Source organism: Erythrolamprus reginae, chromosome 5, assembly GCF_031021105.1.
Source record: "Erythrolamprus reginae isolate rEryReg1 chromosome 5, rEryReg1.hap1, whole genome shotgun sequence".
In the NCBI taxonomy this organism is placed as follows: Eukaryota; Metazoa; Chordata; class Lepidosauria; order Squamata; family Dipsadidae; genus Erythrolamprus; species Erythrolamprus reginae.
Genome location: NC_091954.1, coordinates 66,142,595 through 66,167,770, shown reverse-complemented (window position 1 = coordinate 66,167,770; position 25,176 = coordinate 66,142,595). Strand labels below are relative to the sequence as shown.

Here is a 25,176-nt window from a genome sequence, read left to right as displayed (position 1 = left end):
TTCTCCAACCGGTCGAGCAAATGCCCGGCCAGACTTTAACACGTGGGTGCAAAAAACGTCGGGCGGAAAGGAGCGCTGCGGTGCTCGCGGTGCTTCCAACGGGGAAAATCCCAGCCGCCTTTTACGCATAGATCCTGGGACTTGAAAAGGGGCCACACTACCCTCCTCCGCAGCCTTTTTCATCCCGGCTGCAGGTGTTACACCGAGGGGCAGAAATCCTGCCCGTGCGCAAAGCGCGTCCGTAGCCTCTTTCCCGCGGTCCAAGGCACCCCAGAAAACAGGCGGAGGCGTTTGCGAGCAGCTCTCCTCTGGCCAAAGCTGCGGGGTGAGCAAAGTTGGGGGTGGAGTGGGTGGAGGGAGGGGTGGGAAGGAAGGGAAAGTCCCTGGGAAGCCAGCGCATCGCGGCCAGCGGGATGCTTTCAAGCGCTGCTGGGCTGGTCCCGTCGAGGGCTGGATGGGGGACGATCTCTGTTGGGGTGGGGTGGGGGGGAGAGGTGGGGAGGACGCGGGTCTAGGGACATCCCCGGACAGATGAGAAGGGGCTGGCACATTGGCGAGCAGCGCACAAGAGGAGGGACCAGGGCTGGCTGGTGCGTAACTGCTCCTCGGGCGCTCCGAGAGGGGAGCGCACACCCACCCACACACCCGGGGCCGAGCGCCTTGCCTTTCTCCTCCGCGGCCGCCAACCTCGAAACGCCGAGCTCTCCCTGCTCCTGGCGCGGAGCTGTCAGCGGAGCCTTTTCTCCTCCTCCTCCTCCAACTCTCAGCTTGGACCGCGGAGTCTCCTGACAGCCAGCCTCCGGCGCGCCCAGCCGGCCCAGACCGAAGCTCAGTCCGGGACGCTCCTTCGAGGGATGGGCTGGGAGCGCCCGGAGAGCACCTCGCCCTGACCAGGTGGTTGAGCGACCCCCGGCTGGAGACGGTCTGCGGGCAGAGCAGCGCCCGGCGGAGGGGAAAAACGACGCCCGCGGAGAGGAACCGAGAGCCTCCGCACCCCTCTCCAAATCCCTGCTCCGGATTCCCGCCGGTTCACACAAGCCAAAAAGCAAAGCAAGAAGCGCCTGTTTCTGCGCCCGGAGCCAATCAAGTCCCCGCGCGTAAAGAACACCACCCAAAAAAATCTCTCAGGATGAATCTCTTCTCTTCCATATTCAGTTATTTGTAAGTATTGACTCTTGCCGCTTTGATGGGACCGATTTCGATTTCCCTTCCCCTCCCTCCCCCGAAAATAGTCTCCTCGATTTTCCATTTTTATTTCTGCTCCATTTCAATGGCGAAATTCATCTCACCATCTACTTTGTTTTCCCCTCCACTCCCCCTTTTCCATTATTCTAGGCTACTGCACTTGTTTGCTTTCTGCTTGCAGGCACAGGTAAGGAATTGTTTTAATCCTTTCTAAATAGCTGCGGTGTTTTGTTTTGTTTTTGTTTTTTAAATTGTACGGATAGAGCCAAGATTTCTTTCTTTTATTTTTGTCCTCTCTGCTTCCCCCTTAAAAAAAACAATCTGATGTAATAAAAAGGAGTCCCTGTGATTAAAGAGATTAAATGCGGGGAGTAGAGAATAAAATGCAATACGTGGAAATGGTGGAGTTAAAGTAAGAATAGATGCAGTTGTAAGTGTTGAAGAATCCCGATAGGAAATTAGTGATGATCTATTTAAATCTTAGCAAACTGTTTTTCCATCCAATTTCCAGACTTAAATAAGAGCACATTCCTTCCATTTTTTTAAAATTATACTTAAGAGATGTTACATTAATTATGGGAAAGACCTTATTCTTGCTTCCTAGAAATTAGAAACCTCATTAACATATGGAGCAACACAGTCCGATACTCTGGAATTTATAACCCTTTTGGTGTAGTATTGATGGCAAGTCCAGAGAGCGGAAAGCTAAAAGCTTGCAGAAACATTCCCCCTGCAAGAGGACAGGTGTAGGATTTGGAATTAAATCTGGAAGGATTCCCTTGTAAAACTGAGTAAACAAATTGAATTCAGTGGACCTGAGTGTAAAGAGAACGTAGGCTCACCGTGTTGTAATATTTGGGGACATGAGATGGAAATCAAAGAGTATTGTGGTCGGCCACATGGTCTACTCATTAGAGAAGGCAGAGATGTTACGGAAAGAAATACCAGTAGGAAACCCGTGCATCCCTCACGCAACACAGAGACAAAAGATAAGAGAGAGACATGATCAAGGGAAGGCTTCTATAAAGTCTGTCTTTCAGGAAGAAGCGGCTTCCCTGTATCTTTGGACAACTTTAGTAGCCGATACAGGGCTGAAGATGAGCGGGGAGGGAGGGAGGCTTTTTTTCATGTGCTGCCACCCCATGAAGTTGAAAGGAACAAATCTCCTCAACATTTGCTCAGAATACGTCTTTATAAATGTCAGGGGCAAACTAAAACCCTTCAGACTTAAAAGGGGAACTGGAGATATATTGGGGGTGGTGGGTGGTGGAAGAAGAGCAGCCAGAGAGAGGAGGGGAAACAGACACAGGAGACCCCGTGGCAAAGCCCAACTACATGGTTGCGATTGGACCTCAAATCGCCAGTTGTTGAACTGGCTAACAGACTCATCATGATAACTTTGAATGCAGGCGGTTGGGTGGGGGAAACCTCATAAATACAGTATTAGCGAGAGACAATTCTGAACTGCCTGGACTGCTGACACAACTGCTGTTTAAGGGGATAAAATACAGCCACCCCCATTCCACCCACCACCCACCACCCACCCACCAATCACTCAGGTCCAGGGCACAGATGGACAAAGCTCTCAGACGGACCAGTTGAAAGAGCCGAAGAGCCAATATCAAAGCGATAGAAACAAACCCAAGGGTTAAAAGCCTGGTTTCCAGGCAAGTAGGATGCATTGTATTCCAGGTGATTGTATTTAGGCCACTTCAAGATTGAGTAAGTCTTGCATGATGTATGATTGTGAATGATGGGGGCAGGTTCATTTGTATGTTTGTTTGCCTTGTTGAATTTTTCCGTATTTAAAATGCCACAAGCAGGATTGAGTTTAATAAACCTAGTTTAAATCTGCATAAGTCTAGACCGATCTCTGAAACCAAAGGTGAGCCATGTTAGTACAGTGTTCCCTCGATTTTCGCGGGTTTGAACTTCATGGAAAGTCTATACCACGGTTTTTCAAAAATATTAATTAAAAAATACTTTGCGGGTTTTTTCCCTATACCACGGTTTTTCCCACCCGATGACATCATATGTCATCGCCAAACTTTTGTCTGCCTTTAATAAATATTTTTTTTAATAAACTTTAATAAATAAACATGGTGAGTAATAATCTGAATGGTTGCTAAGGGAATGGAAAATTGCAATTTAGGGGTTTAAAGTCTTAAGGGAAGGCTTGTGATACTGTTCATAGCCAAAAATAGTGTATCTACTTTTGCATCTCTACTTCGCGGAAATTCAACTTTCGTGGGCGGTCTCGGAACGCATCCCCCGTGAAAAGCGAGGGAACACTGTACTCCGATTCCAAGCTGGACTCATCTTTATTTCCCCTCTGGCATGCTTGTTTCCCAGTGATCAATCCCTGGGCAGCCCAGTAAACTTTTCAGCCACTGCTAGAATCCTGGTCTTTGCTATATCAATGCCCAAGAGCCTCAACTCTACACTGCACCAACTTGGTGCCCCCCTCCAGATACGCCAGGAACACACCAAGATAGCCTTTCTCAGAGGAGTAGAGATTATAATGGTGTGTTGTGTATTTTTCAATTTCCTAAAGGTAACTGTTCAGTCCCCACCTAATTTTACACAGCATGTGAGGGAGCAGAGCCTGGTGACCGACCAACTAAGCCGGAGACTCGTCCGGACCTATCAGCTATACAGCCGGACCAGCGGGAAGCATGTTCAAGTCCTGGACAACAAGAAAATCAATGCTATGGCAGAAGACGGGGATGCTCATGGTAAGTCTGTCTGGAGCATCGGGAGAGCTGGGGGTGGGTGGGTGGGGAGGGAATGCACGGCAGCCCAGTAATTGATGATTTCCGTCCCCTTTGTTGGGCCAGAAATCATTACAAGCATTTGGCATGCAGAAAGCTTCTGAATGTGGGGATCAATATTTGCAATAACAGTATAATGCTTTCCCTTTGCGGATTGAGTCGGAGCTTCTGTGGAGGAGGTTGGGCTGGATTTTACACCTGATCATCGGCCACGGAAATGGTGGGATGAGTTGTAGGTTTGAAGAATTAAAATCACAGGGACTCTGGGAGAATAGGTGTCGTCTTGCGATATGTTCTAGCCTAACACTGCAGCGGAAATAAGGAAAGTGTGAGCATGCTGTGATGTTAGCCCCAGGTTTTGTAGAAATCACAGGCAAATCTTGCCTTCAGCTAAGGAAAAATAAGCTTTTAGGATGCACAAAATATTTTTCCCAAAGAAAAAAAGATGTAAGCATAGAAGACTGGCTGTAAAGTTTTAAATGAGACTTAGTTTTACAAATGATCAGTTCATCGGGAAAAAATAAATCCATGTTCTCCTTTCTAACTTTAATTATGCTTATGAAACACTGTACAATATTAAATGAGATGCTCCATAATTGCATTGTCTTCGATTTGTGGTCTGTAATGCACATCCTAGTATTGAATCTCCATATCGCTACAATTTATGTACGATGACTACAATTATTGACCTCTCGCATTAGCCACAATTTTCCTCTCTCCCATCAAACTAACCAGGCAGGCTTGCTTACATTTAAGCTGGCTGAAGATGTTATTAACATTTTTTAGCAGGCACTGACAGTGAGGGCAAGGTTTGCATGTTACAATGTGCAACTTTGCTTTCAAGGAAACTGTCCCGGCCATACTTGAAATATACAATATAGTTTTTGATTCTAAATAAAGAAAAAATGAGCATCCCTTCTTTAAATATACCTTTCTCTAAAAAGTTACTATATTTAAATAACAGCATCACAACATGCAGGAATGAATGATTTGAAAAAGAAAATATCTATTAAAACTTTTAAAGTTTTGTTAAGTTCAGCATTTGAAGCACAAGAAGCAAACCCAGCAGTGGTTTCAATAGAAGGAGCACACAAGCAGTTTTTCAGATGTACGGTTTTAGGAGAATTGCAAGTCTGTAAATGTTAAAATAGAGGTTCAGGATTGTTCTATATGAATCTCAGGAGAGACCCCCATGTCTGGAAGAGCTATTAAAAGTCTTCTTACTTTCACCTTTTTAAACATTTCCTGAATACTTTCTCCTCTTCACAGGCCAGTTAGGGGATCAAGTGTGCCTCGCTGCATTTTTCCTGCATCTACGTAGCCACTTTCCTTTCAAAGTTTGAGCATGAAACATAATTTTTACTGGGATAAATCTGTCACTAAAGAGAAAGAATAGAGTTGGAACTGTTAAGCTTTCACCCCTTCACTAACAAAACCAACTTTTCACACCCTTCACCCATCTTATGTTATACTTCAAGTTGTTTTGTTTTGCTTTTTAGTTATTGTTTTTCTTTCTTTCTTTCTTTCTTTCTTTCTCTCTCTCTCTCTCTTTCTTTCTTTCTTTCTCTTTCTTTCTTTCTTTCTTTCTCTTTCTTTCTTTCTCTTTCTTTCTTTCTCTTTCTTTCTTTCTTTCTTTCTTTTTCTTTCTTTTTCTTTCTTTCTTTCTTTCTTTCCTTCCTTCTTTCTTTCTTTCTTTCTCTTTCTTTCTTTCTTTCCTTCTTTCTTTCTTTCTTTCTTTCTCTCTCTCTCTCAAAAAAGTGATTTATTTCCACCAATGGCCATTTTCTCTGCTGTGACATTTTAATAGCTGATTTAAGGTCAGGTCCATTTTTCTTGGTTATCTGTCTTGATGGTCAATATCTGGCTCAGTTTTCTAATTAGGAGCACAGCCTATGGATCTTAAAGCTCGGTGTCCTTCTGTCTTGTACAGCAATCTGTAATCTGGCTTTGAATCACTACATCATTATGAAGAGGGAGCAGTGTTAGACGTGAATTATAAGCATTGCGTTCGTTTTCTGTTGCTCCTTTTGGGAAGCTTAGGAATAATAATAATAAAACCTACAACTTTGGAATTCCTTCTAATTATTTTAGGATTGGAATGGGCATTTTCCTAGTTCTTTGCAGGCAGGTTATCGTTTTCTCTCTGACATTTTCCGCTCTGCTTTCAGTCCCTATCTCTGTGCCAAAGCAATGCAGTTGGGTTTGTCAAGGCAGCAGCAATTCAGTGTTGGAGGGGGAGTCCCAGAAGAGGCTCGTGTGGTAAAGCTGACCAACAGGCAATAAATCAGAAAAAAAAAGGCCTTTGAAAAGGTAGAAGAGAGGAAAAGCATGTGGTGTTCTGCCTGTGTGTTGGGGCTGCTTTTCTATGCCTTTCCACCAGTCAGCAGAGGGAGAGCATGAAAACTGATGCTCTTTAAATGTTAACTGCTTTCTTGATCGACCTCCCTTACTCGTGTCCCCCAAAGAGAGATAAATAAGGGAACCTTGTCTATGCAGTTCAATGAAAAGGAGTCAGGGGTCCAATTGTCCTTGGGCAAGGAGGAGGTTACAGATGTTAATATTTTATAGACAAAAAAAAGCAATAAAGTTAAAGGGCTCATAATAGGTTAGAAGAAGAAGTGATGTGGTGCTGGAATTTAGCAGTTTTCAACCTGGGGATTAGAGTTGGTGAAGTCCAATGCCGCTTTGGAGAAGGCTACAGTGTTCACCCCGGGAAGAGAACTGGTCTTAATTGAGGCAGAAAGAGATGGTGAGAGGGGGATGACGTCAGGTTAGATGGCTTCAAAAAGGATTCATTAGGCTTACGGAAAAATTGGTGTCCATCTCAGTAGCTGAATTGGTGCCATGCGTAAAATGCCCTGCACACTTCCACTAGTAGCATCCATTTCCAATATTAGGTTTTTTTAAAAAAATACAATTTATTTTGAAAGATGTTCTCAAGGATCTGGGCCATGAAGTAGAAAAACTGAAGGCTCTTGTAAAGGGGGGAAAATGCTGTTGAGAAATTTCAAGTTATCTGTTTCTGCATGTCGTCTGGCGCGACCCAGGGGAAGAGCCTTCTCTGTGGCGGCTCCGACCCTCTGGAATCAACTCCCCCCAGAGATTAGGACTGCCCCCACCCACCTTGCCTTTTGTAAACTCCTTAAAACCCACCTCTGTCATCAGGCTTGGGGGAACTGAGACATCCCCCCCTTGCCTATGTAGTTTTGTGCATGATATGACTGTGTGTATGAATTTTATATATTGGGTTTTTTTCTTCTTAGACTTTTTAATGTAAAACTGTTATTTTAGATTTTTATTATTAGATTTGTTAACATGTATTGTTTTTATCACTGTTGTGAGCCACCCAGAATCTATGGAGGGGGGCGGCATACAAATCTAATAAATAATAATAATAATAATAATTAATAATAATAATAATAATAATTAAATATTATGTTATTGGACTTGTCTTACCATTATGGGAAATGGAGTTCTGTTCTAGACAGAACTTGATCTAACCCAGCAGCAATTGCAGCTATGCTTTAATGAGAATAAGAGTAGAATAATGTATTTTTATTATAGAACAAATTATGTTTCTGCAGGAAAGCATATAGGATGCTTGGCTAGGGAAAGGTAAGACAAGCAAGATCATAGGTAGCCAGGAGCCTTAAAGGGATTCCTACCTGATCAGTTTTGTGCCCCATTGTAATAGTGAGAAGGCTGTTTAAGATTTGAATAGTGGTATGTGTAATATTTTGGAGGAATTCATTGATGGCAAACCATCAAGGTTCTTTTAATCTCATTAGAGAAAGTGCTCCTTGTGAAAAGTAATAAGAACTTATAGTAGCCACCATCATTTCTTTTTTTAAAAAGAAAGAAAATATAATCTTTATTGAAGATAAATAGGTGAGGGGATACATGAAGCAAAATGTGAATATTGGTACAAATGATTTTGTGGTACAAATGGTACAAATATTGGTACAAATATTGGTAGAGATATTGGTACAAATGAGTTTTGAGTATACACTTATATATATAAAAGGAGAGAAAGCTAAAGGGAGAGAGAGAGAAGGAAAGGAAAAGGAAAAGGAAAGAGAAGGAAGGGAAAAAATAAAAAAGGAAAGAAAGAATAAGAAAGAAAAGAAGGTAAATTCATATCTATAAATTTATCAGATGTCGTAAATAGTGTTGACTTATCTGTTGACCCGATTACTCTACAGCTTTTAATATCTTTACTATCAGTATAAATGAAAGTTTTGAGTTTCTAAACTTGAGTTTAAATTTTGTTGTCTTGAATTTGTTCATCCTTTTATCAATGATTTGTAATGTTCTTTTATGGGTTCGTGGGATAGTTATTTGGGGGAAGGCTAAGAAGGGTGAGAGGCTCAACTCCACAATTACATACAACAGCCACCATCATTCCAAGCATGAGGTTTTCATCCCCAAAAGAGACATACAGTACTTATATTTAAAATATTTTCATGCTGCTGTCTTGTAGCATCTTCTTGCATCACCCAGCCACCGCATTATATCTTGAATCACTCCACAATAGTTGGATGTCTCTAGAAGATGTTGCAAGTTCCTAAGGGGGGGATCTGGACAAAGTTCAGTTGTAGCCCACAAACATTGCCCTGTAAAAGACATGGTCTTCTTTGTGACTGGATTCACTTTTTCACTTTTGCAATCAGTGCATTCTCGTTGTTGTGAGCCACTCCGAGTCTTCGGAGAGGGGTGGCATACAAATCTAATAAATTATTATTATTATTATTATTATTATTATTATTATTATTATTATTATTATTGTCACGATGGCCATATCCTGTAACTCCCAACAGCCAAAGTGAAGACTCTCTCATTTCTTTATTTTATTTATATATTCAATTTTTTAAAATGCCGCCCTTCTCCTTAGACTCAGGGTGGCTTACAACGTGTTAGCAATAGCACTTTTTAAAAACAGAGCCAACCTATTGCCCCCACAATCCGGGTCCTCATTTTACCCACCTCGGAGGGCTGGAAGGCTGAGTGAACCTTGAGCCGGTGATGAGATTTGAACCGCTGACTTGCAGATCTAGCAGTCAGCTTTAGTGACCTGCAGTACTGCACTCTACCCACTGCGCCACCTCTCGACCTCTGAGAGAGTCTGTACTTTTGAAGTAAAGCAATATCTCATCAAATTGGATTTAATAAACCAATCCAATCAGTTTATTTGGGCTGTTATGTGGCCCTTCTGAGATGAACGTTAGCATTGGAACTATGGTGGGGGAGGTAGGCAGGAGTTGAAGAGTTCAATAGGAAGGAGTACATGTAAGTCCTATATTGTCCATCTCTGTGGCATTAAAAAAATGGAAGGGGCAGATTATCATATCTCAAAAAGTGTTATAACCAGACTCTAGTCATTACAAGCTTCCATTAATTCAGGATACTCCTGAGGTTATTGGGGCAGCCTTGACTTGACGATAATGGTATCTTGACTGGCTTCCACTTAGTGTATTTATTTGTCCCAGTAGAGGGGCATTTTATGGGCATCTCACGTTGCAGGGCTTGTGTGTGGATTTCAGAGCAATGGATGCAGTAAATAACAAATAAACAAGTTCTTGCCTTGCAAGCTGCAAGATGAACAAAGAGAATAAAATCCAAGGCTTCATTAAGGTGTTGAGTTTTCCTAGACACAGAAGTGGTAGAGGATGTTTCAGTATTAACATAGTAGCTTGGGCACTAAAATGATAATCCCGTGAAATCTCTCCCTCTTTCTCCTACCTGAGAAAAAGATTAAAAGGAAATAGTTCGCACTTAGCTTGCTGCATGGTGTAGGTTCAAGAAGGCAGGTCAGAAATTGTTTTTAAAAAGAGACTGAAAGATCTAATCAACTCCTGTAGAAATGTTCATTTCTTCTGGAAAAAGCACATCATTAAGCTGAGGTTGAAAGGGTATTTTTTTTAGCCTTCCCTTGATTATTTATTAAATATGCACTCTTCCTTGTTGCAAAGATATCTTTCCTCTGCTTGAGGCAAGCATATCACACCATCAGAATTGATAGGATAATTGATAATAAATTGGTGTGGTAATTTATTGCTGCTAGGCAAACAAGGAACCCCTCCCAATCTAGCATTCCTGGGACACTCAGAATTCCTGGAAGTTACTTATAGTGGTTGGGAATTCTGGGAGCTGTGGTCCAAATGTATCTAATTGTATGCAGAACAATTATGGTTGGAAAATGTGGCTATTATTATTATTATTTATTAAATTTGTATGCCAGCCCTCTCCGTAGACTCGGGGCAGCTTACAGCAATGATAAAAACAATATATAATAACAAATCTAATAGTTGGAATCTAAAATAACAATAATACATTTAAAAAGTCTAAAAAACAAGAAACTCCAATATATAAAAACATACATACAGTCATCATACACAAAAAACTACATAGGCAGGGGAGATGTTTCAGTTCCCCCATGCTTGACGGCAGAGGTGGGTTTTAAGGAGTTTACGAAAGGCAAGGAGGGTGGGGGCAGTTCTAATCTCTGGAGGGAGCTGATTCCAGAGGGTCGGAGCCACTACAGAGAAGGCTCTTCCCCTGGGTCCCGCCAAATGACATTGTTTAGCTGACGGGACCTGAAGGAGACCAACTCTGTGGGACCTAACCGGTCGCTGGGATTCATGCGGCAGAAGGCGGTATAACGATTGGTTAAAAAAGAACAGTTCCTCCCACTGTTCCCAAACATCATGATGGTGAGTGAGGCAGTATGGCTACGGATGACTCAACCCGTGTTAACAAGAGCAGCATAAAAGCAAGATTATTGGAGAAAAGGCAGAGATTAATCCTCCAGGACTCATAAATCCTTCCAAATGGCTATCTGAACTGCAAAATTGTGGATGATGCTGACATGGCAGCCGAGAGAGACACTCTCTTTTTTTGTTTAATCATCTAGTGATTACTATAATTTTGCAGGGCAGTTTTAATAATTCTATTCTTTCCCCTTATACAGAAGTACGTCTTGTATTGGAAACTGATTAAAGAAATGATGACTTAAAAGAGATGGAAGTGAGGGAAAGATCATTAGGAAACATAGAAACATAGAAGTCTGACGGCAGAAAAAGACCTCATGGTCCACCTAGTCTGCCCTTATACTATTTTCTGTATTTTATCTTAGGATGGATTTATGTTTATCCCAGGCATGTTTACATTCAGTTACTGTGGATTTATCTACCACATCTGCTGGAAGTTTGTTCCAAGGATCTACTACTCTTTCAGTAAAATAATATTTTCTCATGTTGCTTTTGATCTCTCCCCCAACTAACTTCAGATTGTGTCCCCTTGTTCTTGTGTTCACTTTCCTATTAAAAACACTTCCCTCCTGGACCTTATTTAACCCTTTAACATATTTAAATGTTTCGATCATGTCCCCCCTTTTCCTTCTGTCCTCCAGACTATACAGATTGAGTTCATTAAGTCTTTCCTGATACGTTTTATGCTTAAGACCTTCCACCATTCTTGTAGCCTGTCTTTGGACCCGTTCAATTTTATCAATATCTTTTTGTAAGTGAGGTCTCCAGAACTGAACACAGTATTCCAAATGTGGTCTCACCAGCATTCTATATAGCGGGATCATAATCTCCCTCTTCCTGCTTGTTATACCTCTAGCTATGCAGCCAAGCATCTTACTTGCTTTCCCTACCGCCTGACTGCACTGTTCACCCATTTTGAGACTGTCAGAAATCACTACCCCTAAATCCTTCTCTTCTGAAGTTTTTGCTAACACAGAACTGCCAATACAATACTCAGAGTGAGGATTCCCTTTCCCCAAGGAGAATTAATAAACCAAGGTTAAGCAGTTTGTGCAGCTTCTCCTATGCTCATGTGTTTGCCCTTAATGTGTACTTTTATTCTTGTGCCACTGTTGGAAATAGTTTTTATATTGAAGACTTCTGCTGAATGTAGCATTTGGGGTAAAATACACTGAGCTGGTATAATTCCAGCTGTTCTGCATGTCCACCAGCCTGGTTTTTCACTGTAGAGCTTTGACGTCCAGTCTAAAAAGTGAAATACTAAAAAGATGCGAGGGACAACAATGGGTATCTTGGAAAGCATTGTGGCTTATCTCCATTGCTATACTTCTCCTTCTCTAAAATTCATTACAGGTGAATTAGTCTACTGCTGCTTTTGAAAGGACCTTGCAGATAACTATTCTGCAAAGGCTGAAGTGCCATTAAAAGCAATCATCTGGCTGGCTGAGCATGTTTGTGTTTATATTTCACCTGGCGTGATTAGCACAGCCTCAGTGAAGTCGGATTTGCATTAATGGATGTAAATTCAGGATCAAAGGTGATGCACAAAAGTTTTGTTTTGTTTTTTAATGGCAGTAACATTCTAGGTCCTTTTTCTTTTGGTAGGAGATAGGTAACTTTATGCTCTCCAGATATTTGGATTGCAACTTCCTTCAGTTCTAAAGCCGGGGTGGCGCAGCAGGTAGAGTGCTGTACTGCAGGCCACTGAAGCTGACTGCTAGATCTGTAGGTCAGCAGTTCAAATCTCATCACCGGCTCAAGGTTGACTCAGCCTTCCATCCTTGTGAGGTGGGTAAAATGAGGACCCGGATTGTAGGGGCAATAGGCTGGCTCTGTTAAAAAGTGCTATTGCTAACATGTTGTAAGCCGCCCTGAGTTTAAGGAGAAAATAAATAAATAAATAAAATAGTTGTCATGGCTGTGGCAAGAGACACGGTCAAAGGCTACCTGTTCTTAGACTCTTGTTCAGCACTGTTGTTCCTGACTGTAGCTCTGGGCTACATCTTTTCAATTCCTAACTTATCTTATGCCTTAAATATGAACATAGCATGTTCTAGCCCAGTGGTGGTGAAACTACGGCACGTGTGCCACAGGTGGCATGCGAAGCCATATCTGCTGGCACACGATCCGTTGCCCTAGCTCTGCTCCAGCGCGCATGTGTGTGCCAGCCAGCTGATTTTCAGCTCATGTAGAGGCTCAGGGAGAGCAATTTAGGTTTCCGGAAGGCCTCTGGGGAGAGAGAAGCCTCTGGAGCCTGGGGAGGGTGAAAAAATGGGCCTACCAGGGCCACTAGAAGTCAAGAAACATTTCCAGCCTCCAGAGCAGGGGTGGGCAATTAATTTTGCCATGAGGCCGCATGAGAAATTGGGATGGTTTTAGAGGGCCGGACTAATATAATTAACTCAGGTCTACTCTCTTCCTTGTTTTCTTTCTCCCAAATTACTCCACCCCCCCATACACACATACACACACAAAGAGTGCAAACCTCCCCCCGTTCCTTATTTATTTGCCCTTCTGCTCTCCTCCCCCTCCCCCTTTCACTTCCTCACTCGCGCTGCCCCTCCCCAGCAGGCCACCCCCCCACTTCCGGCTGGCCCTGCCCCTGCATTATCACACAATATTAACACACAATATAGCGCCCACCTACCTTCCTCCCCAGGTATTGAATATTGGGTGTGGGCATGCACTTTTGGCACCTGAGGGGGAAAAAGGTTTGCCATCACTGTTCTAGCCTGAGCAATCTGTGGTTTGCCACAATCTTCTCTAAACCCCTGTAGCGGATTGGTCAAACTGAATGTGAATGAATGCCTTCTGTGGACTCGTCCCAACCCTTAACTCATAATGGCTAGGAATACAAATTTGTAGGAATTATAGGGGAGAATATTTGGGAAGGCTAGAAGTAGCAACATAGAACTTTATTATCTATCTACAGTGTTCCCTCGATTTTCACAGGTTCGAACTTCGCGGAAAGTCTATAACAAAATATTAATTAAAAAATACTTTGCGGGTTTTTTCCCTATACCACGGTTTTCCCCACCTGATGACGTCATATGTCATCACCAAACTTTCGTCTGCCTTTAATAAATATTTTTAAATAAATTTTAATAAATATTTTTTAATAAACTTTAATAAATAAACATGGTGAGTAATAATCTGAATGGTTGCTAAGGGAATGGAAAATTGTAATTTAGGGGTTTAAAGTGTTAAGGGAAGGCTTGTGATATTGTTCATAGCCAAAAATAGTGTATTTACTTCCGCATCTCTACTTTGTGGAAATTCAACTTTCGCGGGCGGTCTCGGAACGCATCCCCCACGAAAAGCGAGGGAACACTATACTACAAAATATTTTGTTGTCGTGACCTTGACTGAATGAAATGGTGTATCATAAGGCAACAATTTTTGAAGCAAGGTACTTCAACTAATTTATAGAATGCATCCAAAATCTGAGACCCATGACTTTGAGGGAATGAAATTTGGAAAAGTTGTGGCTGCTTCAGTGCTACTGGCTGTTGCTGCGCTGCTAGGTTACCGCTGTGGTCATGTGATCTTAATTGCCAATGTTCAATGACAGTTTCCCAGTCAATCTCATAATTCCTTTGCTTCCTTCCTCACCCAGCAGATTTCTGATGCTCTTGGTCATTCTCTGTTTAGGTGAGGAGATATTTCTGAAACCATAACCCAATGGCCTGTCTATTTCATATTAAAAACAGGTCCTTGATAGAATGGGGTGGGGGAAGGTAAGAGAAAGAATCAAACATGGACCATTGTTGTTTTATCTGTACGAAATATGATGAATTCCAATCACAAGTGTGGATATTATTATAAAGTTACAGAAATTGCTCTCTGTCAGCAAAAGCCCTTGTCTGTAATGGCTCAAGTTTTATTGGAAAAAAAGAAGAGTGGGATGCAACTTAGAGATACGACATCATTTTATGATCAGAAATGACAAGTAAGAAGTCCACTTCTCCATAGAAATTTGGGCGCCCTGAACCCATTATAAAAGTTCCATGTAGAATCCTTTATTTCTTACAGACACAATAATATGGCAGAGTTGGAGTGCTGAGATAGTTCCTGGAGGATAGCTGGCTCCAAAACTTGGGGTTTTTGCAAAAGCAAAAAGAAAGGACAAGCTATTGATCTGTAATTTGCATAGCGACTCCATAAACCCATCAATGCCCATTAAAAAAAAGCTGAGATTAAATCAATATATCCTCTCAACTCTCACAAAGATAAAATGCATTAAGGGGTCAGATTTTCTCTGCAAAATCAGCAACCATCCAAGGAGGGAAGAAGGTGGAGAAGGGTCTTAAAATGTCTTCTGGTTCTTCATAGCCTACATAGAATAGAAATGCAATGAAGATAAGATAATTAAGGAAGAAATTCTAAATTCTTTTTGTTGCATAGAACATACTGTTAACTTTAGACTATACTGTTATTTTTGTATTTATTGCTGACCTAGCTTTTGTATTAACATCTGATTCTCTTGTCTCTCCATGTTTTGTGCTTTCACCATTTGTCCTGAGCACCGCAGAAGTATATGTGGGCAATATTTTTACGTGTGTGTTTCCCTGATGTTGCCTTTATCTTGTCCCCAGACTATGAGATAGACAGGCTTAATCTCTTCTTAGATGTTCCCATATGAACATTATGGAACATTATTAGGGAGATTATGATCCCGCTATATAGAATGCTGGTGAGACCACATTTGGAATACTGTGTTCAGTTCTGGAGACCTCACCTACAAAAAGATATTGACAAAATTGAACGGGTCCAAAGACGGGCTACAAGAATGGTGGAAGGTCTTAAGCATAAAACGTATCAGGAAAGACTTAATGAACTCAATCTGTATAGTCTGGAGGACAGAAGGAAAAGGGGGACATGATCGAAACATTTAAATATATTAAAGGGTTAAATAAGGTCCAGGAGGGAAGTGTTTTTAATAGGAAAGTGAACACAAGAACAAGGGGACACAATCTGAAGTTAGTTGGGGGAAAGATCAAAAGCAACATGAGAAAATATTATTTTACTGAAAGAGTAGTAGATCCTTGGAACAAACTTCCAGCAGACGTGGTAGATAAATCCACAGTAACTGAATTTAAACATGCCTGGGATAAACATATATCCATCCTAAGATAAAATACAGAAAATAGTATAAGGGCAGACTAGATGGACCATGAGGTCTTTTTCTGCCGTCAGACTTCTATGTTTCTATGTAACATAGTCCTTTCCCTTTATTTCAAAATTGGCCAAGGTCAATATCAGGGTAATCAAAATCTATAAGATTGTATTAATGTTACCTTGGAAGTAACTAGACGACTACAGTAAGTTGAAACAAAGAGTTGATGCAAGATAGGGACCTGCTATGGGGACAGCTAATTTCATGGTGGTGTAGGGTTTTTTTTCCAAATGAAGAATGGAAAAATAGTATTTCAATTTGGAAGTCATGAAAGACTGTCCATCACAGATTTCTCCCTGCTCCTCCCCTTTCTTCTCTTGTTTAGTTAAATTCTAAGAGGTCTAACTTTAAGAAGGTATAAAAAATTTAAATAGCCACATTGTTTGCTTTCTTTATTCTAACTTTTGGGCAAAGGCTGCTGTTACAATAATGAAATGAAAATTTTCCCCCTGTTGCTGCATATATACAACAGGGACTAATGCAAAGAATAATCTTGAGATGCCTTAAAAATTAACCGAGTTATTATAACATAATTCTTCATGGCTGGAAAAATTCCCCAGTCTTCCAGTGACAAGTGGAAAAACACATTGCAGTAGTGCTACTGATATCTTTCTTGACTCCCTTACCATAGGGGAAACATAATGTACAGTACAGCTTTTGGTTCCCTGTAAAACATATTCCTTTTTGTCTTTGCTTCAAATGGAGATCCTTAAATGAGATTTGGGTGTGGATGGAGTTTCAGCAGGCAAGTTGCTCTGTGTATTGAAAAATAAATGTAAGTGATGTTACATCCATATTCCAGAGTTTTACTCCTTATCACAAGAATAGCAGACAATCCTGAGACTCTTTTGTCTTTATAGTTATTGTACACAATGCCCAAGTACATGGAGAATCACTACTTTTCATTGTGCTACAACTGAAAAATTCTATCTGGATCTTTTAAAAATCCGGGACGTCTATATAATGTTGATCTTATAACTTGATTTATTCTTCTGTTGCCTTATTTTTTCCAGCTAAGCTTATTGTGGAGACTGATACTTTTGGGAGCAGAGTAAGAATCAAGGGAGCAGAGACAGGCTTCTATATTTGCATGAACAAAAAAGGAAAGCTGATTGGCAAGGTAAGAAGACAGACAATGAACTTTTGGGAAGATTGTATGAATATGGCTAAATTGTATGAATATGGCTGAAGCATGGAAAATTGTATGAATATGGATTGTATGAATATGGCTGAAGCAATGGAAAATAGCCTTATGCGAACAGGAGGTTATGTGACTGAAACTAGAAATTTGTTCATTTGCACACTTTCATTTGTTTTGGTAAATCTTAATGCAGCAAGTTTATCTTAACCTCAAGAATCCAGCATTTAAAGCAGTCAGTTAAACACAATTTTAGAAGGTGCAGAAAAGAGAAGAGGCTTAAATCAGTACTAGGCAGGTGATTTTTTTGGATTGGAAGAATATTTGGATAGACAAAAATATGTAGTGACTCTCCTAACGAAATAGTTAGCATTGGAGTACATATAAACGTGACTATTTACAAAATGTTTACACCATGGCAGATGTGACCATTCACAAAACACTTATTTCTATAATAGCATTTTGTTTTCCCTCTTGCTTCTCTTTACAATGCTATTGATTTTACTGGTCATAAATAGTCAAGAAAAAATTACATCAGTTTTAGATGCAATGTAAAATATAAATGGATGGGAAGACACCGCATATGACCTTGTAGCCATCTTATTGCATGATGAGATCTATCACAAACATGATACATCAGGATTTTTTTTTCAACCACAGACTATTCATTTTAAAAGATCAACCATTTTAACCTTAAGTCTTCTGCAGGTTAGCTGGAGACCAAAAATGTTTGTATTCTAGACAAAATGTGTGACCCTGACCCTTGTAGAAATCCAAATATTTGTTGAGTCAACTTATTTGATGAGGTGAGGAGAACAGGGAGATTTTAAAATTAAGAACATATAAGTACTCTGATGAATTTAAAATGAGAACATTAAAGCTAATTTTGACACAAATTGCCCACAAATTCTATAACTCAAAGGTAAGACCTTGAAAACAGTGGCTTATCTTTTTTCTGTAAAAGAAAATCATGCGTGGTGCTATAAAAATAGTGATTTGTAGAATGCACTAATAAGAAACTTAGAATTTGCCTCAGAGTTCCTTTACCCACCCTGAAAGCTATTATGTTTAACATCACCTTAAATCACAGTACAGTGTTCCCTCAATTTTTGCGGGGGATGCGTTCCGAGACCGCCCACGAAAGTCGAATTTCCGCGAAGTAGAGATGCAGAAGTAAATACACTATTTTTGGCTATGAACAGTATCACAAGCCTTCCCTTAACATTTTAAACCCCTAAATTACCATTTCCCATTCCATTAGCAACCCTTTAGATTATTACTCACCATGTTTATTTATTAAAGTTTATTTAAAAAAATATTTATTAAAGGCAGACGAAAGTATGCCATATGACGTCATCGGGCGGGAAAAACCATGGTATAGGGAAAAAACCCGTGAAATATTTTTTAATTAATATTTTTGAAAAACCGTGGTATAGACTTTTCACAAAGTTTGAACCCGCGAAAATCGAGGGAACGCTGTATTATGAAGCATTCTGTTTTTTTTTAAATTCTCCCCTTTTTCTATATTTATATGAAGTATTTACATGCTGTTTATTCCACTAATGCTCCATAGGAATACAATTAAAACAAAAGTACTTTTGAGTATAGTTCTTAAAATGTTATTAAAACATTAAAGGTTTCACAATAAATCAAAATAAGTTAAATATATTTAAGAAGGGTATCTACAAAAGACTTCGACAGCAGTCTAGTTAGGGACAAGCTGCGTGGCACAGCTACCACTTTTCTTCAGGGTTGACAGTCTAGGCTGCCCGAGGCAGTTAGTTCAGTCTGCTTGATGGTAGGGCCAGTTCCTTCCGATTAAATCCTGAGGAGTTAGACACAACATCAGCATCCTGATCCTTGGGGATTAAAGACGACACTGGGCATGACCATGCAGCCATCGCAAAAAGATTGAGGAAGGCCTTGGCCCCGGGGATAGACCAGGCTATTTTACTGCCTGAAGTAGAAGAGCAAACACAGTCTTTCCCCAGAGAACATGTGTGTGTGTGTGTGTGTGTGTGTGTGTGTGTGTGTGTGTGTGTGTGTAGGGAGGGAGGGAGGGAGGGATGAATCCTGGACAAGTTAGTTGGCACCTGAGACAGAAAATCCACAGACTTCTCTCTTAGGTGTAAAAATAAAGTAGCAATAAAAAAAAGCCTTTTCTTTCTTCTCGTGAAAACTATGAAAAATTTTTCCATGGATGAAACTAACTGCATGTACAGCCACTTTAAAGACAGAAATTGCAGTCTAGGGAGGTTTAATATTTTCTCCTGTTATGCTTCCCTAATTCAGACATTCCCTAATTCAGTCTGATAGATTACATAAAGAAAGAATTTAAACTTTTTTGTTTGGCATTGGGGATCTACCTGTCCGTTTCACACACACACACCATCACCCTTCACTTCCCCCTACTCCCAGAGGACATTTTGATCAGAGATCTCGTGTTGCATCTTCTCAACTTTTGAAAAGTTAATAAAAAAATCTAAAATTCCCAATCTCCATTATTTTTTGCATTAAGGAAGAATGAACCAGTTGCTTTCATTTTTGCTGAATTTTGACTCAAAAATGAAAATTCTGATAAAATCTTACTATAATTTCTTCCCCCATGGTAACATATGGCAACATTGCCACGTACGGTAATTCTTATGTGTATGTCTTCCTTAAAGGCAAGAAGTGGCATAGGAAATCTGCAGAAAAGAATGGTATTGTTGTAGCTCATTAACTTTTTCAACAGAAATGCAATCTAAAAAAAAACTACCGTAATCAGGATCAGACCTGTGAATAGTTGAGATTGCCTTGACATACCAGGGTTTTAAACCAAACTAGGAAATTGAGAAAATATCTTTGAATGGGCAAATACTAAGTGTCAAAAAATCCTATACTGTATATATGTCTCTGTAAACTCTGTACGGAGTTTATATATAATGTGTGTGTTTGTGTGTGTTTGTATGTAGGGGAGATTTGAAACTGAATGCAGTAACAATATCGTTTATTAAGAACTACATTTTAATAATGTATTTTGTATTCCCATTTTTTGTGTGTTTGAACTATGTTTCCCCCCTCTATCTTCACATTTTTAAAAAACAATGTAAATAAATTTTAATTTATTTCTCCCATTTCATGTGGGGGGTGGGACGACACATTCTTCTGTGGTTTATTTATTTCTCCCTTCCCTATTGTGGATGCATGTGAAATTTTGAAGGGAAAAAAAATATAAAAATTCTGCACCACAAAAAAAACCCACCTACAGATGGCCCTTATTTAATTCCTACTTGTCCAGAAACTCTTCAACCTTACAATGGTGCTAAATGAGTAATAGTTATGATTGGTCCTCAAAGTTTCGACTGTCACAGTCTCTCCGCAGCCCTGTGTTTACAATTCCTAACTTCTCTACTTGGGTCTGATAAGTAAAATCAATGTTGAAGCCAGCAGGAAGTCACAAGTTATGGTCCTGTCTTTACTTAAAAATGGCCATTGTGAGACTGCAAGAACATCCAATGCTAAATGGTGCAGTCAGATTAGTCTTTCAGCTTACGACTATGTTGTTTGAGGATACATTTTCTGGTCCCCATGAGCATTCTTGGGAAAGGACTGCCTTAGAGATGTTTACATACCTTATCTGCACATTCAATATAAAATATAGATGTTGCCCTTAGTTATGCACTTTTTCCTTTCTCTTCCCTGCCCTCTCTCTTAGAGCAGTCTTTGGTTCTATGTATTCCCTAATTTTTTATTTTTAAAATTGTGAAGACATCTGAGGCTCTTGGAACAGAACCTTGAGATAGATTTGCAAGCTAGACTTGGGTAACATGACATGGTTGAGGGAAATCAGGAAAAATCACCTCGAGGTTCGACTATTGTAATGCTCTCTACATGGGGCTACCTTTGAAAAGTGTTCGGAAACTTCAGATCGTGCAGAATGCAGCTGCGAGAGCAATTATGGGCTTTCCCAAATATGCCCATGTTACACCAACACTCCGCAGTCTGCATTGGTTGCCGATCAATTTCCGGGCACAATTCAAAGTGTTGGTTATGACCTATAAAGCCCTTCATGGCATCGGACCAGAATACCTCCGGGACTGCCTTCTGCCGCACGAATCCCAGCGACCGATTAGGTCCCACAGAGTTGGCCTTCTCTGGGTCCCGTCGACTAAACAATGTCGTTTGGCGGGACCCAGGAGAAGAGCCTTCTCTGTGGCTGCCCCGACCCTCTGGAACCAGCTCCCCCCGGAGATTAGAACTGCCCCCACCCTCCTTGCATTTCGTAAAGCTCTTAAGACTCATCTCTGCCGTCAGGCAAGGGGGAACTGACACATCCCCCGGGCCTATACAGTTTATACATGGAATGTTTGTGTGTTTGTTTGCTTTTAATAATGGGGTTTTTAGTGTTTTTTAAATTATTAGATTTGTTCTTACATTGTTCTTGTTATTGTTGTGAGCCGCCCTGAGTCTACGGAGAGGGGCGGCATACAAATCTAATAAATAAATATAAATAAATAAATAAATAAAAAAATATGTGCTAATATTCTGCAAAGGTTGTATTATATTAGTTGATGAAAAAAAGGCTCAACAGTATAAAAGCAAAGTGCATTCCTAAGCCTTGCCATATAGATGCATTTCTTCCCATGGATTCCACTGCTACTTTTAGTAAAACGTTCCACAATAGTTACAACATGTAGGGATGAGATGTAGCCAGGGGTGGGCTGCTGCCCAGATTGGGGGTTGGGAACGCAGTGGGATAGAGAAAATGGAGCTCCACCCCAGAGCACCCCATTTGCACTGAAAGAGGTTGAAAGAAAATTCAGGGTGTCCCGCATAAGCCACACCCACACTGTGGTAGTAAAAATTTTGGTAGCCCTTCATTGGATGTAGCGGTGTCTTGTGTTTTGAAACACAAGACCCAAGGTTTAAATTGTAGTCAACCAAATAAGGCTTTAGCTTAAAAGCGGCTAACATTACCAGTAAGCAAAGATGGTATCGAGCTAAAAGGATTAGGATCGTACCTGGTATAAATTGCTTGTCATGTTCCTATTGAAATGGTCCTACACTAGAATATGGGACCGTTTATTTTAAAAAGATACTGTTAGACTTCAAGGTCCTTTGGTTTCTTAGCAAAGCTTCCAATGTTGTTCATCTTTCCATTCAAATTATTAGCCCAGATTTAGATAAATAGATATATATGTTATTCCATGATGACTCTTGGTTGTCTTTTAGATGGCTCACTTTTGCTTTCATTATGGTTAGAAAGGATCAGCAACAGAGAGTGCAGAATTGATGAATCTAGCATTGAGATGTCTATACTGGAGCCTAACTACCTCTGTCAATCAAGAACCACAACAACACCATTCAATCCACTATGGATATGCTGTAGTGCATTCGGTTTTCTGAATGAATCTGCGTTCTTCTAATGGCAATTATTATTTGATATTTTAAGCGGAACATTTTAGGAATTATAGTAATTATACACACTCTAGATGTTTCTGCTTTCTTTTGACAGAAAATTTATTATATGTGGAGGACAAGAAATCCAGTCAGAGTAATCCCTTTTGGGCCCCCTCTGGATTTGCCAGTTGGTGTAAAGTGTTAGTGTTTTGTTTCCAAACACTCCTATTTAAATCTGTAATGAATGAGGCTACATTCAAATGAAGCGACACTAATTAGCGGCATCCCAAGTCTGCCATGTTTGTAATAAGTGCTAAAGATACTTGGCACCTTCTGCGAGGTGCCATCTTCTGCATCACTTCAGAGCCTAAGTATTAAGGCAGGGAAAGATGCATTCTACCTAGATACAGCTTTATTAACTAAAACATAATGAAAGGAAACAGATAAATACAAACTATAATTTATGCATGCAAGAGAGTGAAGTAAGTGGGGAAATATACAGACATGACAAGGACATATCAAATGCCTCTTTCAGTTTCTCTAACTTTACTTTTCTAGAAATAGATGTTTGTTGAATAGAGAGCCAAATGAAAGCTGCAATGTTTGTGCTACTGAATATATCCAGCATTAAAATTAGTACTCCGCAGTCTGCATTGGTTACTGATCAGTTTCTGGTCACAATTCAAAATGTTGGTTATGACCTATAAAGCCCTCCATGGCATTGGGCCAGAATACCTCCGGGACCGTCTTCTGCCGCACGAATCCAAGCGACCGGTTAGGTCCCACAGAGTCGGCCTTCTCCAGGTCCTGTCGACTAAACAATGCCGTCTGGCTGGACCCAGGGGAAGAGCCTTCTCTGTGGTGGCCCGACCCTCTGGAACCAGCTCCTCCCGGAGATTAGAATTGCCCACCCTCCTTGCCTTTCGCAAGCTCCTTAAAACCCACCTCTGTTGTCAGGCATGGGGGAATTGAGATACTCCTTTCCCCCCAGGCCTATACAAGTTATGCATGGTATGTTTGTGTGTATGTTTTGTTTTTTTTTAATAAGGGGTTTTTTAATGATTTTTTAATTATTGGATTTGTAATATATTGTTTATCTTGTTGCTGTGAGCCGTCCCAAGTCTGCGGAGAGGGGCGGCATACAAATCAAATCAAATCAAATCAAATATCAAATCAAATATCAAATCAAATCAAATGTCTTATTGTTAACAGACTCTAACTTTCAATACTAGTTTTTGTAAAAAGTAGGAGAAAAAGTTTCAAAGTGACATGTAGTATAGGTACACAGTTTGGTAGTTGAAGTATAAATAGATACTACTAATATTGCCACTACTAACAACAACAACACCACCACCACCAACAACAACAACAACAACAACAACAGAGTTGGAAGAGACCTTGGAGGTCTTCTAGTCCAACCCCCTGCCAAGGCAGGAATTCCTACATTACTTCAGACAAATGTTTGTCTAACATTTTCTTTAAAACTTCCAATACTGGAGCATTCACAACTTCTGGAGGCAAGCTGTTTTCACTGATATTATCACTATTCATAGAACTATTAGTATTCTGATTATCCACAATGATTTTGTAAAGTAGCAGTATGTAAAAATGTTTGTCTCTTAAATTAGAGTTTTGGGTAATATAAAAGAAAAGACATTGTAGTTGTATGGATAAAAGGATAATCAAAGTATGATAAATAACCAATAATCATGAGTGAATAGATGAGTACTCTATGTAATTATTATAAGTTTAGTTACTGTACCAGCCACTGCTCTCTGAATTTATGAAGAAAATATTTTTCTTCAGTCGTGAAATTATGCTATATCACAATCATTGTGAAGCTGCTTGGCATAATGGAGCATAGAAGATGGGGCATTTAAATTTAACATTTAAATATGTTAAAGGGTTAAATAAGGTTCAGAAGGGAAGTGTTTTTAATAGGAAAGTGCACACAAGAGCAAGGGGGCACTATCTGAGGTTAGTTGGGGGAAAGATCAGAAGCAACGCGAGAAAATGTTATTTTACTGAAAGAGTAGTAGATGCTTGGAGCAAACTTCCAACAGACGTGATTGGTAAATCGACAGTAACTGAATTTAAACATGCCTGGGATAAACATATATCCATCCAGTGAAGGGCTACCAAAATTTTTACTACTACACTGTGGGTATGGCTTATGCATTTTCTTTCAACATCTTTCAGTGCAAATTTGGTGCTCTGGGATGGAGCTCCATTTTCGCTACCCCACTGTGTTTAAGCCCCGTCCAGGCGGTAGCCCACCCCTGTATCCATCCTAAGATAAAATACAGGAAATAGTATGAGGGCAGACTAGATGGACCATGAGGTCTCTTTATGCCGTCAATCTTCTATGTTTGTATGACTGATACCTGCCCAAAGCGGCTTTAAGGACAATAGAGATGGATAAGATGAAAGATGTCAAATTATTCACTCTTTTTCACTTGCAGAGCAACGGCAAAGGCAAGGATTGTGTCTTCACCGAGATTGTGCTGGAGAACAACTACACAGCGTTGCAAAATGCAAAATACGAAGGATGGTACATGGCCTTCACCCGGAAGGGACGTCCCCGCAAAGGCTCCAAGACCCGTCAGCATCAGCGTGAGGTCCACTTCATGAAGCGGCTGCCCAAAGGCCACCAGACAACGGAACCTCACAGACGCTTCGAATTTCTCAATTACCCTTTCAACCGAAGGAGCAAAAGGACTCGAAACTCCAGTCCAAAGCCATCGCCCTGACCTGCCT

At 40.5% G+C, this 25,176-nt stretch overlaps 1 protein-coding gene across 1 annotated transcript; it reads left to right on the top strand.

The window, feature by feature from the left end:
- Window positions 1-1,129: 1,129 nt before the first annotated feature.
- FGF8 (fibroblast growth factor 8) lies at window positions 1,130-25,169 on the top strand. The gene is made up of 5 exons (XM_070754021.1): window positions 1,130-1,161; window positions 1,336-1,372; window positions 3,740-3,920; window positions 16,913-17,019; window positions 24,882-25,169. The coding sequence occupies exons 1-5, from the start codon at window positions 1,130-1,132 to the stop codon at window positions 25,167-25,169; spliced, it is 645 nt and encodes a 214-aa protein (XP_070610122.1).
- The last annotated feature ends 7 nt before the right edge of the window (window positions 25,170-25,176 follow it).